This window comes from Blennius ocellaris, assembly GCF_963422515.1.
Source record: "Blennius ocellaris genome assembly, chromosome: 11".
Taxonomy (NCBI): domain Eukaryota; kingdom Metazoa; phylum Chordata; class Actinopteri; order Blenniiformes; family Blenniidae; genus Blennius; species Blennius ocellaris.
In genome coordinates, this window is record NC_137660.1 from 12,365,304 (window position 1) to 12,380,627 (window position 15,324).

The following is a 15,324-nucleotide window of genomic DNA, read 5'->3' on the forward strand; positions in this document are numbered from 1 at the left end:
TTGCAATTATATTTTCTCTTCTTTGATCCTTCTCTTTATAAGTTGAGATTTCTGGTAATTATTTTAACAGCGACTGTGTGAAAGGAGTGCTGCTGCTGCTGCTTTTGTGCATGGTGTTTTTTTATTGCCTTCACAATTTAAATGCACAATGAACTACATATGGATTCTGTATTGAATTTTGATTGTAACAACACTATCCATTCACTTGAAAAACTGTGTTTATAACAGTCATATGTGGTTTTAGAATCCTTATTTGCTTTCACTTGACAAACATTAATCTGAAAAACTATGTTGGGGAAATTCCATATCCCTGGCCTACAGAATGTTTCTGCTGCCTAAAAGGGCAATTCACTAATAAATTGCTCAACTGTTGTTATTCATATATATTATTGTGTTAAATAAAAAACAAAAACTGTAAAGCAAGTTATTAAATAAAATGTCTATTATGAATATTACACACGACGCCACTCATAACCCGCACATCAAAAAGACACTTTCCCCCTCAAGGAAGTATTTGGTAACGAATAATGATTATTAATATAAGTATGTCCTTTGAGGGCAAAAGCTTTTCACAACACGCACACAAACTGTGACCTTGACCCAGACCTGGAATGATTCTCGAGTAATCAGCCTTTTCCCCATTGTAATGGTCGTGTTCACACCGATTTGAAGTGTGTGCTTTCTCTTTTACTCATTTTGATTTGTTCCGGAAGATGTGTTGAGCTAAATGGTTGATGCTTTTGAATCTACTGTAATATGAGTGTGTGTTCCTGTTTCAGCTGACTGCCAAGAACATCCAGTGTATGCGCACCCTGTTGAACCTGGCCCACTGCCACGGGGCCGTGCTGGGCACCTCCTGGCAGCTGGTCTTGGCTACACTCCAGGTACTACAGCCACCGAGTAGCACACATTCACTTAAAGCTACACGTCCGCAATAAATGGAACAGTGTACCTGCAACATGCATATTTCAGATTCATTCAGTGGGAAATTTGAAGCATTCAAACAAGTCCTTTTTTTCTTTTCTTTTTTTCAAATTAAGGCTAATATTGTACCAAAAAATATCTCATCACTATAAGTTCCAAGAGTTTGTCATCTAGTTTGTGTTCAGATTTTCCTTTTCCATTTTTTCCCCTCCCTAAATTCCGTCTTCTTCTCTTCCAGCACTTGGTGTGGATCCTGGGGCTCAAGCCGAGTGTGGGCGGCGCCCTCAAGCCTGGCCGGGCAGTGGAGGGACCCAGCACGGTCGGTTTTTGTTTTGTTCCCTTATATAACCTTTTTCTTTTTTGTGCTTCTCCACTTTGACTTGCTCCGTTTGCATTTTGTACCTGAACAGGTGCTGACCACAGCAGTGATGACAGACCTGCCCGTCATCTCCAACATCCTGTCCAGACTCTTTGAGAGTTCTCAGTAAGGATCGATGCTTCCTTTATGATCATTAAAAAAAAAAATAAAACACACTCTTGAGGGAATTGGCACGAAAAGTAAAGTGTGTCCATAGATGGTTACACATGTTCGTTGCTGCCCGGCCATTCTTGGAAGTGTTTCAGTGACTTTGTAGTTTTGCTTTTAATGTGTTTTATTTCAAACATGTAAAGCACTTTGTGCAAACATCACAGTGTATGGAAAGTGTTCTATAAATGACACATTTAAGATGCTAAGCATGAGGATTTCCAACTATTAAATCACCAATCTGTATATTTGTATTTGTGTGTTATTCAGATACTTGGATGATGTTTCCTTGCATCACCTGATCAATGCCCTCTGTTCTCTCTCATTGGAGGCAATGGAAATGGCTTATGGAAACAACAAGGTAAATGTGGTCTCTATCAGTCATTTTAAAGATGTGTGACTCAATTAGGATGTTAGAAAATGTAGAACTTGCATGGGGAAACAACATGTCAGTCACTCATCTTCAGTTTGTGTGTCGTGGTCTTTGTTTAGGAACCATCTCTGTTTGCGGTTGCTAAGTTGCTGGAGACTGGCCTGGTCAACATGGATCGTATCGAGATCTTGTGGAGACCCCTCACTGGTCATTTACTGGAGGTAATTTTTATTAACGTCTAAATCCACTTGTTGTGCTTGGACCTGATTTAAACACAATAACAGATTAAAGGTATTTTATAATAAAATTACAGCGATGTCATTTCTAACCATTTGGCATGCGTGTAAGTATTTTTTCTGGCGACTCTGTGAGCAGTTGTATTGTGGCAAAATAATGAATGCACCCATGATCAATCCAATTAATTTGCTTGTAAAAATTACTTTTTGGATAATTGGTGAACTGAAGAATTGTTTCCTTTTTCCTCCAAAAATTAATAATAATTCAATTTTCAAGATGAGCTTACTGGGTTACTTTACAATACAAGTGACTTGAACGAGTGGTTTAGTCGAGTCATTTAAACTCTCCGGCATGAAGTCCACACAAAAGCATAAAGCAGAAGCAGGTGGAGGATGAGAGTTGGGTTTTATGTTTTCTGCCCTCCAGCTCAGCTCGGCAGACTCTGAAAGCACACAGCGACTGTACAGGGAGAAACTGAAAATAATCATCCATTTTAGGCAAATATGCATGCAGTGAGGAAGGCTGTCTTTCAGTACACATACAACATGGAGATTCCAATCTCACTGCAGCACTGCTGGTGTCGAAGCAGTTTTTTCTAGCGTTAAAATTTCCCTTCAATGCTGCATAATTTGTTCTCGACACTAACGTAACGCTACATGAGCCACTACATGTGTAAGAGCTCATTATACTATAGATGGTGTAGTCGAATCAAATGTTTAAGACAACAGAATCCAGATTCAGAAGATGCTTTAGGCTTTATTGATGGATTTTGGAATGCACCACAACAGATTTTGTAGTTGTAAACACTTATGTCTTCACATCTTTCCAGGGAGATTCTTTTTTTGTTTTTGTATTTGCAAAGGTGTGTTTAAAGGTTTCCTTCACATTCTCTTTATTTATCTCCCTCTCTGTTTTGCTCTCCTGTTTGTTTTGCAGAAGGTAAGCTCATATTCCCTCCTCCCTCATCTCTCATCTATTTACTCTGATCTGTTCTGTCTCCTTCTCAGTCTGACATCAACATGTCGGAGTTGAGGGGATGCTGTGTCAGAATGTGTCCACAGTATATTTGCTCTGCTATCAGTGTTTGATCCCCCAGTTATTGTGCGCCCTCGTTCAATGTGAAACCGTGATTTATCACAGAAGCAGAATCTAATGCTGCAGGTGTGAACGTCTGCTTTTGGTAAACAGCTGAATGTCTTTGTGAGCTTGTTCAAAATCAGCGCTTTCATGTTTTCAAGAAAATGTGGCGATGCCTTCGCCTGTATCATTTGCATTGTAATCATTGTTATCATGAGTTGTATTGCTTTAATTAAATGTTAAAATATACACGTTGATCATCTGGGTTCAGAGGCAGCACAGCCACAGGCTCCAGTTCAGTTTGTAGCAACAGCTTTTACAACGGTCTCATTAAAGTGTAAATGAGACAGAAATGAACGAAGATGACTGATTTAGATCACAAGTGGGCTAAAATATTATGTTTTTTCTCCCTGGCCTGGCTTCTCTATGTGTATCCATACATTTGTGATTATTGTCTCTCACGGGGCATCCCAGTCTCTCGTTTGCACACTCTTAAGTTAATCTCGCCCACTTGTTTCACGCGCACAATGACCACTCCTGGAAGGCTTTGTTCAGGGAACCCTTTTGCTTCGTCACCATGCGCGTGTGTCTGCATTTGTGTACATGTGCGTTGTGTCCTGCAGGTCTGCCAGCACCCGAACTCCAGGATGAGGGAGTGGGGGGCTGAGGCGCTGACGGCGCTGATCAAAGCCGGGCTTGCTTATAAGCATGACCCTCCGCTGGCTCAAAACCAGGTAGGTAAAAGTACACACACAAAAAAAAAGACTATGTGTCAATATTATTTAAGTTATTGAGCAGTGATGGTCTAGAGCAGAGATCTGCAACATTAATAACCAAAAGTGCCATTTTCATGATTTTCCACCAAATTAAATTTGTCTCAAGCCACAAAACATGTTGTGTATCTGAAAGGAAAACATCACAAATTGCGATGCAAACAAAAATCTGAATTTAAATTCAGGAAGTGTCATAGTTTTAATCGTATTCAGAGAATTTTTATCTTTTGTGGCCATTTTTAAAGATTTTTGGTCATGGGATTTCCCGCTTCAGCTATTTTTATTTTAGCTTTTATATCCGCTTTAGCTATTTAACAGTTTATAGCTATACAGTTATTAACTATACCATTTCCCCCCTCTTTTCCTTTGTTCCTGTTTTTCCTTTTTGCTTTTTCTTGAAAAAAAAAAATCTACACTAGCAATTTTAACCAACTTACTTTGGCCATTTTACTTGTGTAATTTTCTTTTTTTGTTGTTGTTTTACCTTCTTTTTTTGTCTATCTATAGCTATTCTCACTGTTTTATCCATTTCAACCTATTTAGCCATTTTCAGCCTGGAGATTAGACCATTTCTGAAAATCAGTGTGGAATGCAAATAAAATGAGTCAAAGCCGCTACAGAGGAGGAGAAGAGTCACATGAGGCTCAGAGCTGCAGGTTGCAGACCCCTGGTCTGGAGGTTGAGAAGTGGACAGTCATCCGCTGCTTCCTGAATTGCCAAGAAGGAGTTTTTATTATATCACAGCAACCTCGAGTTGGATGAAGCAATTTAAGAGATGAATGGGACAGACGGATGAAGCAATTCTAAAGCTATGAGTTACATTTCAGTGGAAACAAGTTGAATTTGGTATTACCTAATGCACTTAAGGTAGAAATAATTTTTATTTCATATCTTTGGGCTCACCTAATTATGTTCAAAAGAAACATTTGCTGAGACCTGGACATAACCACTCACCATTGTTCTTAATAATAGCCTTCACACAATGGGATGAGGCGATTATGTAACCTTACAGATCCAGACAGGGTGCAGTGATGAGGAACAAGTCTGTGTCAGTAAGTGGGGGGGGTCATCGTTGCATTGTCTGATGCACTCATAATTCCCATGATGCTCAGCTTGTATAGACTGTCCTCAGTCATGACTTCAAGGACCGAATCAGACACCTGGGTGACGTCGGCTGCACCATGTGATCAAAGTGAAAAACCACCATCGTAAATGACTCGAGAGAAACCAGCTGTCTGAACCAAACACTTTCACCTCGATTAAGCCTTCACTTGGAAGTATTTTTTTTTTTTTTTTAAGTCGATAAGTGGTTAATCTTTTTTGGGTATCACTGAATTAAATTGGGTGTAGATATTGCTGACATTTGAGAAATCCCTTCCTCCATGACACTCAAAGTCACGAGATACGCGTCTCCCAAATATGAAAAACAAAAAATGTCACAGCCACTTTCCCTTGTCACTCATAAACACGAAGCCTGTAACCTTCCCCTTAACAGCAGAGATAAAGAGAATTGCACTGAGCTTATCTGAAATAGGTTAGGGGCTGTGTGGATGTAATGGCACTGCACGGAGCTTTAAAAGTGATATCTGTGTGACAGAAATGCACAATCTTTCCTTAAGGCCCTTCCAGCTGTGTGGGCAAGCTTTCAACACTGGACGCCGCTGTGTTAAAATACTGTAATTCACAGTGACTCACCAGCTCAAACACAGTGCGAATGTGGCAAAATAGCTGTTTAAAAAACCCCCGATCTTTTACAGTTTTATCCAAAGTCACTCGAGTCGTCTTGAATTAATTAGAAAATTGGTTTTCATTTGTCTTTAGACTGTTGGCGCAAGTTAGCAACATTGGTTTCACACAAATGAGCTTCACATGCATCTACTGCATTTGTATTGAGCTCTACACATTTCAGATCTATTAACCTACACTCTACTCCAATTAAGATTTAATAGAACTGTCATTTAACAAGTGAATCACTCCATCCCTCTTCTAATCCCCAAGCGGCTGCAGCTCCTGTTGCTGAACCCCCTGAAGGAGTTGTCCAACGTGCTGCACGCAGACATTCGGCAGAAGCAGCTGGAGAGCGTCCTGCAGATCCTGCAGAGCCAGGGAGACTGCCTGGGGCCGGGCTGGCCTCTGGTGCTGGGCGTCATTGGAGCCATCCGCAATGATCAGGGGTGAGAATTAAAAGATTGCCAACGTCAAATCTTTTTCAAAAAAAAAAAAAAATTGTTTTTAAGAGAGCCATCCCTGTAATCCATTCCCGCTCCTGCCGTGTGTCTGCTTGGCTTTCAGTGAGTCATTGATCCGAACAGCCTTCCAGTGCCTGCAGTTGGTAGTGACGGACTTCCTGCCCACCATGCCTTGCACGTGCCTCCAGATCGTAGTGGATGTTGCCGGCAGCTTCGGTCTGCAGAACCAGGAGCTCAACATCAGCCTCACCTCCATCGGGTTACTGGTGAGATATGTTGGTCTCTGTTTCCCGCACAAAAACTGCTGTGCTGCCGGCGGTGACGGTTCTGAATGAGAATCATCAAGCAGAGCTTTTAAGAGGCTTCCAGTGAAGTGCTTCCCTTAAAGTTGTCAATTAGAAAGTCTGAATGGGTGTCATTTTGAGGGAGAATCGGGATCCTTTTTAGCATTATTTTAACTGCACTTAACTGCTTTCCATAGATACTTTGTGCTGTATTTCGGAAATGCAAAACCTTATATTGATCTGTGGTTTTACTGGATTATTTCTCTTGGAGTGTGGCGGTTCCCGAGAGATTACTTTATGGTAATAGATAGCGAAACCGTCAGGAGCTTCTTGCCAACATTTCTCTTCAATTTCACTTTCTTTTTTTTTTTTTTTACCCACAGTGGAATATTTCAGACTACTTCTTCCAAAGGGGGGAAGCGATCACCCAGGAGCTGGGGAGAGAGGAAGAAGCACTCCAGAAGCAGGCTCGGGAAAACGGGGAGACTCTCAACAGGCCATTCCACCCCGCCCCTCCCTTCGACTGCCTGTGGCTGTGTCTTTACGCCAAGCTGGGCGAGCTGTGTGTCGACCCTCGGCCCGCTGTGCGTAAAAGCGCCGGGCAGACATTGTTCTCCACTATTGCTGCCCACGGCACCCTGCTGCAGCAGCCGACGTGGCACATTGTGGTCTGGAAGGTAGCTTGCTCATGTTTGTCCTTGTCATTTGACTTACTTACACTGCAGGAAGCCGTCACTCACAGAGCTTTTAGAAAATGGGACTAAAATCAAGAAAAATTGTCATTTTGAAACTTGAAAGGCTTATTTTTCCATTTCGTTCAGCTAGTTCTAGAATCTCAGTTGTATTCGTTTGATCGTTTTAGTTTTCACAATTTTATAGTCTTGTTCAACTTTACTTGATCCTCTTTTTAAAATATATTTTTGTTTAACATTTTCCTTTGTTTTAGAATCTCAAACTTTACATTACCAACATTTAACATTTCATTTGCACCCTAACAAAAACTTGTTTTGAACTCTTTTTATTAGTTATTAATATAGATTTATATTGCCCTTTTTCATTTATTCTTATCTTGTATTTATTATTTATTTATTTTGTTTGTTTGTTTCGCTTGGGGTGGGTCTCAATCCTGTCTTAATCACTCCTGCATAAAAAGGGCTATCTAAATAAAAATGGATTGACCACGTGATGAAATCAAATCGACCCTTTTGGCGTCGTTCACGAAGCTCTCCTTTTGTCACACCTAGGTACTTTTTCAACTGCTGGACTGCGTGAGGACGTCGTCAACCACCGCAGACAAGGAGAAGATCGAGTCGGGCGGTGGCAACATCCTCATTCACCACTCGCGCGATACGGCCGAGAAGCAGTGGGCAGAGACGTGGGTGCTGACGCTCGCAGGCGTCGCTCGCATCTTCAACACCCGGCGATACCTCCTGCAGCAACTCGGTGAGCCCCTTTGAAGCTGCCCGATCTACCGTAGCCATTCATCCATCTCCTTTCTTGCGTAGTTGTGCATCAAATACATGACGGTAACCTCAGAAGTCTTTTCATCACGAGACAAAGGAAAAGCATCCTGTTACAAGGACTGTAAGGTCGACTCCTTGGGAACTTTAAAACTAATAGGAAATGGTCTTTTACTCCTGTAATGTGATGTGCCACTTCAACAGTGTTGACAGTCACACACACACACACACACGAATTTTAACAGCTGCCTTGCAAGGTGCTCGCACATCATTTGAGGCGACTCGGGATTCAGTGTCTTTGGCACGTTGACACATGGTCAGAGCCAGATGGAGCATTGAACAGCCTTTAATAACTGAGCCACATAAAGCGTAATAACCAGAAGCATGCCGAGTTCCGTGGTCTAGTTTGAGTCATCGGGGTAAGTTGTCCCACTGCGGATACAATTATCATTCCACAGAGATATGAATTCTAGAACTCGATCTCCTCTTTACCTCTTTTCCACCGTGCTCCTTCCAAGATGGCTGCTCCCACTACGTACAACCTGGAAATTATATAGCTGCTGCTCACTGATTAATGTCACTACACAGGCCTGAAAGGAGAATGTATGTGCGTAAGAATGTCTCATAATCATTCAGACAAAATATAGAACTGGGTTCCAGTGCTTCAGTGCGGCTGCACCTGCACATTCTGCCACAGTTGTGGTTACATGGTGTCTTTGATCTGCTGTTTGTTGCCTTGTGTCGGCATGAAACGCGACACGTAAAAGAGCTAATTGCCTCACTTGCTTCCACCTGACGCACGCCGCTAATTGGAGACCTTGCTCTCATCTCTCATTTTGTCTCGTCTCTGCAGGTGATTTCTTTGAGGCCTGGGAGGTGCTGCTCAACCACATTCAGTCTGCTGCGCTGAGCAAAAACAATGAGGTCTCCCTGGCTGCTCTCAAGAGCTTCCAAGAAATCTTGCAGATTGTTACACCCGTTAAAGACTCGGATAAAGCAGGCGACGCCCTTGCCGCCATGGGCGTCCCCCCAGTTCTCATAGACCCCCTCTCGGCCTTGGGTCCCGGCAGACCCCTGGTGCGTTCGGATTCACTCGTGGAGCGGCTGACGCGGTACAATGGCGCCGAGATGCAGGCCCCCCCGCCGGGCGAGGAGTCGGCCTTGGAGGACTCGGCTCTGTGGTGGTCCGCGTGGAACACGTGGTATCGAACGGGAACCGACAGCACGAGGCCGCCGAGTGGCCCAACAGAGAAGTTTTCCTTCATCCCCAGCCAGCCCTTCCTCACGGCGCTGATCCAGATTTTCCCAGCATTGTACCAGCACATCAAGGCCAACTTTAGTATGGAGGATCTGAAAAAGCTCGGGGTTATCCTTCACGGGGCCGTCTCTGTGCCGATCAGCAGCGACGCCTCGCCCTTCATCCTCCCCTCCTACACCGAGGCCGTCCTCACCAGCCTGCAGGAGGCTGTGCTCACCGCTCTGGATGTTTTGCAGAAGGTGGGGAAAAGTGGAAAACGATGGCACGATACATGCCTTTAAAGTATTACGTATGTCTTCATATGCAGTATGTAGAACTTCAACAGAGATAAAGTGCGGTAAAGTGTGGAATTTGACGATTGCAATTTTGGCCATTTCTTCGATGAAAGATGAGTAATGCTGACAGCGTCTTTGATCGTCAGTTAAAATCTGTGATCTTGTGTCAAAAAGTGCGAAAGGTTCGTGAACGATCAACGGTGCAGTCATGCGACCGCAGACAGGTTATTTTCTGACTGTCCCACTTTTCACAACCTCCGCCTGAATCACCACACGGTGTGGCCACAGCTGTTGAGCTACAACTGCCGACGACCAATAGATGAGAAGCAGCGCGCTCCCGAGGAGGCCAAAACCTGCACCACATCCTCCATCTGTTTCCATATCCAGTTTTTATCTTGCACGAAAATGCCACGAGAGCAACATCTCGATTCTCGGCTTAACTTTAGACAACATAGATGACAAACAGGATAAGGTTGACAGTCGTACCTTGCCATCGTTTATGAAGTTTATGAAATCCATGTTGCACAGATAATAATCCTTTCGGACTGCTGAAGTCTGTGTTTGCCTTTTGAAGTGGAAAAATCAGTCCTGCTCGCAGGTTTGCATTATTCCTCTTGCTATTGACTGATTTACCCGTAAAGGTTTCGGAACATTTAAAAAGATTTTGTCGGAATTTCTCCCTTAATGCCCCCATATCGCTTTATAAGTCAAGCCACACAGTTGTCTGTAATTGTCTCTCACTGTTAAGTTATTTCCTACCATTTTCAGTCACCTCAGCCCAGGAAGGAGTGTGTCAGTGTGCTAAATTATGCAATATGCAGTCCCATGGTGGATGTCAGCAGTGTTTGTTCCTCCCTTCCCTCCCTGCTGCAGGCCATCTGTGTGGGCCCCGAGAACCTGCAGGTCATGTACCCGGCCATCTTTGAACAGCTGCTACTCTTTGTGGAGTTCTCCTGCAAGCCTCCCCAGTACGGCCGGATGGAAACCAAACACGTGGCTAATGCCAAATACAACCAGGTAAAAGGACAAGACTGGTAGTTTTACCTGCTTGTGTTTTTTGTTGTTGTTGTTGGGTTCTTTTTGTGTGTGTGTGTATGTTTTCGTACGCTGTTACTCATCGTCCCGCTCCCCTCAGCCATTCTCAACGAAATCATACCTGCTCTTTGATGCTCACGAAGCATGCCCTCGCCTCTGGGCTCTGCAGTGTAGTCCTGGCGCAGCCTCTGTCGTTGCACTTCAGGAGATTGACAGATTCCTAAGGACCTGCATCAGTAGCCCCGAGCCGTTCCTTTCTCAGATTTCCCTCCCTCATGATTCATTTCCCTGGCAGCGTACCTGAGGAAGCTTTCAGCTCTTTTCAGCTCTGACACACTTCATATTCCTTACAAAAGTGTATCTTTCAAGAGCAAGATTACGTGATGTAGAAACAACAGACAATTTATGACTCAACCTTTTAGAAGAAAAGCATTAAAACCTTTCTGTTGGCTGATAACAGAAAACATAAGAAACCATTAAATTAACTTTTCATCTGATTTGCTGATTTCAAAGTCAGTGTTTTGTCATGGGCTGGTGTTCATTTGACTCGGTGTGTCATTTGGAATGAGATGCTAATTTATTGTGTTTTTGGAAGGTCGTTGATCGTGTCAAGGAGAGGACTTTTAGCACCACTGAACATGCTCAGGCAGCTGAAGCGTTGCGAAGGTGCATTTGGAGGGGAGGTGAACCCAGATTATGTCTGGCTTACTTTTACCCTCCTCACTGCTCAAAGCCGGTCCCACTGTTTGGCCGTGCTGTTCAACACAGCATCTCAGACATGACATCTATGCACACATGACAAATGAGACGCTTCAAGATTTTCTGATGATTTAATTCAGGAGAATCCAAAAGAATTTGCGTGATGGGAATGCAGAGGAGTGATGGAGAGTGATGTGATGGAGAGGAGTAAGCAAAGTGTTTCAGTTTCGGGGGGGGGGGGGGGCTCACCTATGACGCTGTGATAATAGCAACTTAAGATCTCGGTTTATGCATTATGTATTGATATTTGTGTGCACATTATAAAATGTGTGTGATGGGACTTTTTAATGCTTACTCCAAATGCAGATCTGTATTTTTTTTATTATTATTATTTGGAGTACGGCTTGTACTTGTGTGTTATATCATCCATGCCTGTTTTACTCTGTAGAAGAGACGGTGAGTCCTCTAAGGATTGTTTTATTTCCCTCAGTCTGAAACAGCTACAGGAGGAAAAAAAAAAAGCCCTAAACTGACTCGGAAATCTAAAAGGAAAAAAACTTAGCCTCATTTTAAAGATTAAATGTGTTTTGTGGCTCCAGTTAAATTTGGTTTGGTTGAAAGTGACAAAAACAACTTTTTTTTTTAAGATTGCAGGTCTTCACTCACAGGCTCACTTTTGTCCAGTAATTTCCTATCCACATCTTGTAATATTCTACTTGAATAGTATTATTCACTGCCATAAAGTTTGTCTAGGTAAAGACAGGCGCACAGCTTGACGAGAGTGAGCCTGCCAGTCTGTCATGAGGGCAAAGACAATACAGTTCCACAGACAAATCTGCCTCTGCAGGAGAATTACACAATCCTTTTGTAGACGTGCACACATCTCAATACGCACACAACAAATAAATTACCCAAATGAAAAAGTGTCCATTATGCACACACTACCATTACTCAATACTCACAGGCACAAGTGATGTAGCTACTGTAATGGCCCCATATGGTCCGACACACGATGGCAGTGCTGCATATGGGACACAGACTCCGCTTCCTTTTTGACATCTGTTGATGTAAAGCAGATGTTATGGCTGGTCGACACCACCTTTTGGCTTTCATCCACATTTGTCTGCTTTTGTTTGCCATCCTCAAGTGCTGCTGGGACTGAAAGTTTGTTGTTTTAAAGTCGGTCCCCTTTATTAAATCTCATTTGGCCAGCGAGCTGCATCAGACTCAATACGTCTTTAAAACAACAGTTTAATTGCAATCTTCTCTCATTCTGTTTCTGGGAATTACTCGCTGGATAACCATTTTAGATCCAGCTGTTTGCACCGGTGAGTCTTGTTATCTCTTTCAGCCACCCCCCCTCCCCTCCCCATTCTCTCTCTCTCTCTCTCTAATCGTGCTAAGCTGTGCTGAATGGTGATGACCTACCCTCTGCGGTGGATGACATGTCACACCGCATGGTCGGCTCTCACCCCTCATCTCCGTCTCCCCCTCACTCCATGCCCCCCCCCCCCCCCTCCCCTCCCCCTCTCTCTGCCTGCCACTAACCGGTGGTTATGCCTCTGTGTGCACAATCCCCGTGGAGTTCATTTTCAGTTGATTGTGTGCGTTTGGTGACGTTCATCTCCACATGTGTGCTTCTGTTCATCTTTTCTTAAAGACACACTTTGTATGATCAGCATCATTTGTTACTGCTGCCAACCTCTCAGCTTCGGTGCTCACAAAGACCAAACAAACCCTAAATCAGACTGTTTGACACTTTCATTTCCCAAAATGTTGCTTACACATATATGTGAATAATGCTATATACTCGTAGAAAGTGTGCCTTTCAAATCTTGCTTTCAATGTTCAGCTGCCAAAAGGAAGACGTCATTGTTCTGACATAATCTGTATCTGTCCTTTTTTTTTTTTTTTCCCCCACAGGCCGAATGGGTTGCCTTAAACTATGTGCCCTTTGCTGAGCGTTCCTTGGAGGTGGTGGTGGACCTGTACCATAAAACGGCGTGCCACAAAGCCGTCATCAACGAGAAAGTTCTACAGAACATCATTAAGGTACCAACACAGGGTGCTGCTCATGTTTGGGGCAGATCTCCCCCGAGGGGGAGTGCCAGAAAGACTTTAGTGCGACGCCATTGCACAGCGCGTTTCTCCTCTTTTAATTGTTTTAATAAATGTCACAAAACATAAGTGTGGGTAAAGTAGAGGAGGCTGTGAGGCCAGGCAGTGAGAAGGCGTATCTGTCACCTTCCCACATTTCAAACCAACTCCTGAAGTTTTCTTTAGGATCACAAAAATCCTGGTAATTTATCCGAGTTCATAGGAGTTTGGGTTTTTTTTTTTTTTCATCGTGTAATTATTGGCATTTTGGAAAATAGAAACCTGAATAAACCATAGAGCAGAAGGGAAAAATCGTGTTTGTTCTTCCATTTTCATGAGAGTAAAACCTTAAGGGGGGGATCCTCTGGCATTTTACATCTCAACATGAGGCGTCTCTTTTTATTAGTTTTACCCTACTGGTGATGTGGTGCTTCAGTAGCAGCTAAAGGCATTAAATTATTCATTTGTTTTCATTTTTAATCTGTATTTTCTTATTTCTCTTCGAACAAGTCAATTAAGTAAAGGTACATTTTGAAAAAGGTCTTTTTATTGGCCACCCAGCGAACTACCATCGAACACTGTGCACTCGTAAAATGTGATAAGATGGCTAAAAAAAAATGTAATCCTTGATTTAAAGATTTAATTAATGCAAAATAACATGATGCTTTTAAAGGGCTGCAGCATTTATGCCTCACGCTTGGTTTTCATCCAGAGATTTTTAATTCTTTTGGCTCACAAAGGCAACTTTGCAGCCTGTGCTCTCCTCTCCAGAGGGGCGATGGTCAATATCGATGCACTGAGAATGAATGAAAGTGAGATCACTTGCTCATATTGAGCGTCTTAAGAATAACGCTGCAGTTTCCATCAACACATTTAACCTTTTGCAGCTTTTTCAGTCCCAGTAGTAGTTTTCTCACCCGTCTCACTGCAGTGAGAAGCTTTTTTTTTTTTTTTTCCATTTGTCGGACGTGGACAAAAAACACACAAGAACTCCAGCGTTGACACCGCCCCGCCCCCGCCCCCACCCCCACCCCCACCCCCCTGCCTGCATGTAAACCGTGTGCCAGTATTTGCTTGGATGTTTTTCCATGTCGGCTTCATGAGGTGATGATATGTCAGTGTTTTGTTTGCGACCAAATCAAATCTCTGCTGCATGTGATGAAGTCGCACGGATGAGATCAGGAGGCCGACGGAGTTGTGAAAACGAAGCGAGTGGGACATAAATAAAACAAGTCCACTTGTTATGTTTTGAAATCATCGCTTATGTCCACATCCGCCAGCCACATTGATGTTAAGTCCCTCGTCTTACACGCAGTTAATACAAAGTGTCATTTGATCCTAATATATCCTTTTCCACACTGAGAGTGTGCACTATAGTTGTTTTTTCCAGATTTCACACCTGCTTTTACTCCCCCCCCAGTGTGTTTATGGGAAATCCAGATCTTGAACAGAGTTCATTTGCCAAGGAAATATTAAAAAGGCTCCCTGTGGACAGATCCACTTCTCGTCTCCACCCTATTTTTCTTTAAGGGAACTGAAATGCAAGAAGTGTTATTTGTAAAATCTCAACCTTGGGGAAGCCAGATGTTCAAGGTTTTTTTTTTTTGGGGGGGGGGGGTAAGTTGGATGAAGCTTTAATACTTTAATGAAAGCTTTGTTGTTGACTCAACGGAATGTTTTCAGATTTCTTCATTGCGATTCATTGTCTGTGCCGTTTCCTCCTCCCGGCCGCAGACCTTAAGGATGCCTCTGGGTTTGAAGTACGCCTGTCCCTCAGAGAGCACCTGGAAGCTGGCCGTCTCCTCCCTGCTCAAGGTGCTGTCCATCGGGCTGCCGGTGGCGCGCCAGCATGCCTCGTCCGGCAAGTTTGACACTATGTGGCCAGAGTTGGCCAACGCCTTTGAAGACTTTCTTTTCACCAAAAGGTGCTTCATTCTCCAAGATTAGATGTTGACGTCGCCGACGTTTTGAGTCCCGAGCTCACGGTTGTTGTTCTTACAGCATTCCCCCGGACAACCTGTCCATCCAGGAGTTTCAGAAGAATGAAGCCATTGATGTCGAGGTATTTCATTTTTTTTTTTTATCCAGCCAATGAATTCAGTATTTAAGAGTCTGAA

The 15,324-nt window shown here is 43.3% G+C and overlaps 1 protein-coding gene across 2 annotated transcripts in view; it reads left to right on the plus strand.

Moving 5' to 3' along the window:
• Positions 1 to 15,324, plus strand: part of mon2 (MON2 homolog, regulator of endosome-to-Golgi trafficking) — a 38,194-nt gene that overhangs the window by 20,443 nt on the left and 2,427 nt on the right. The window contains exons 16-31 of one of the 2 annotated variants that reach the window (XM_080504315.1): positions 780 to 884; positions 1,163 to 1,243; positions 1,335 to 1,408; positions 1,721 to 1,811; positions 1,943 to 2,044; positions 3,761 to 3,871; positions 5,909 to 6,084; positions 6,203 to 6,365; positions 6,767 to 7,060; positions 7,628 to 7,826; positions 8,697 to 9,340; positions 10,250 to 10,393; positions 12,421 to 12,438; positions 13,034 to 13,162; positions 14,942 to 15,132; positions 15,209 to 15,269. In XM_080504315.1, the coding sequence (XP_080360441.1) occupies positions 780 to 884; positions 1,163 to 1,243; positions 1,335 to 1,408; positions 1,721 to 1,811; positions 1,943 to 2,044; positions 3,761 to 3,871; positions 5,909 to 6,084; positions 6,203 to 6,365; positions 6,767 to 7,060; positions 7,628 to 7,826; positions 8,697 to 9,340; positions 10,250 to 10,393; positions 12,421 to 12,438; positions 13,034 to 13,162; positions 14,942 to 15,132; positions 15,209 to 15,269 (2,583 nt within the window). The remainder of the gene's footprint in view (positions 1 to 779; positions 885 to 1,162; positions 1,244 to 1,334; positions 1,409 to 1,720; positions 1,812 to 1,942; positions 2,045 to 3,760; positions 3,872 to 5,908; positions 6,085 to 6,202; positions 6,366 to 6,766; positions 7,061 to 7,627; positions 7,827 to 8,696; positions 9,341 to 10,249; positions 10,394 to 12,420; positions 12,439 to 13,033; positions 13,163 to 14,941; positions 15,133 to 15,208; positions 15,270 to 15,324) is intronic. The other variant, XM_080504316.1, reaches the window with a different exon arrangement.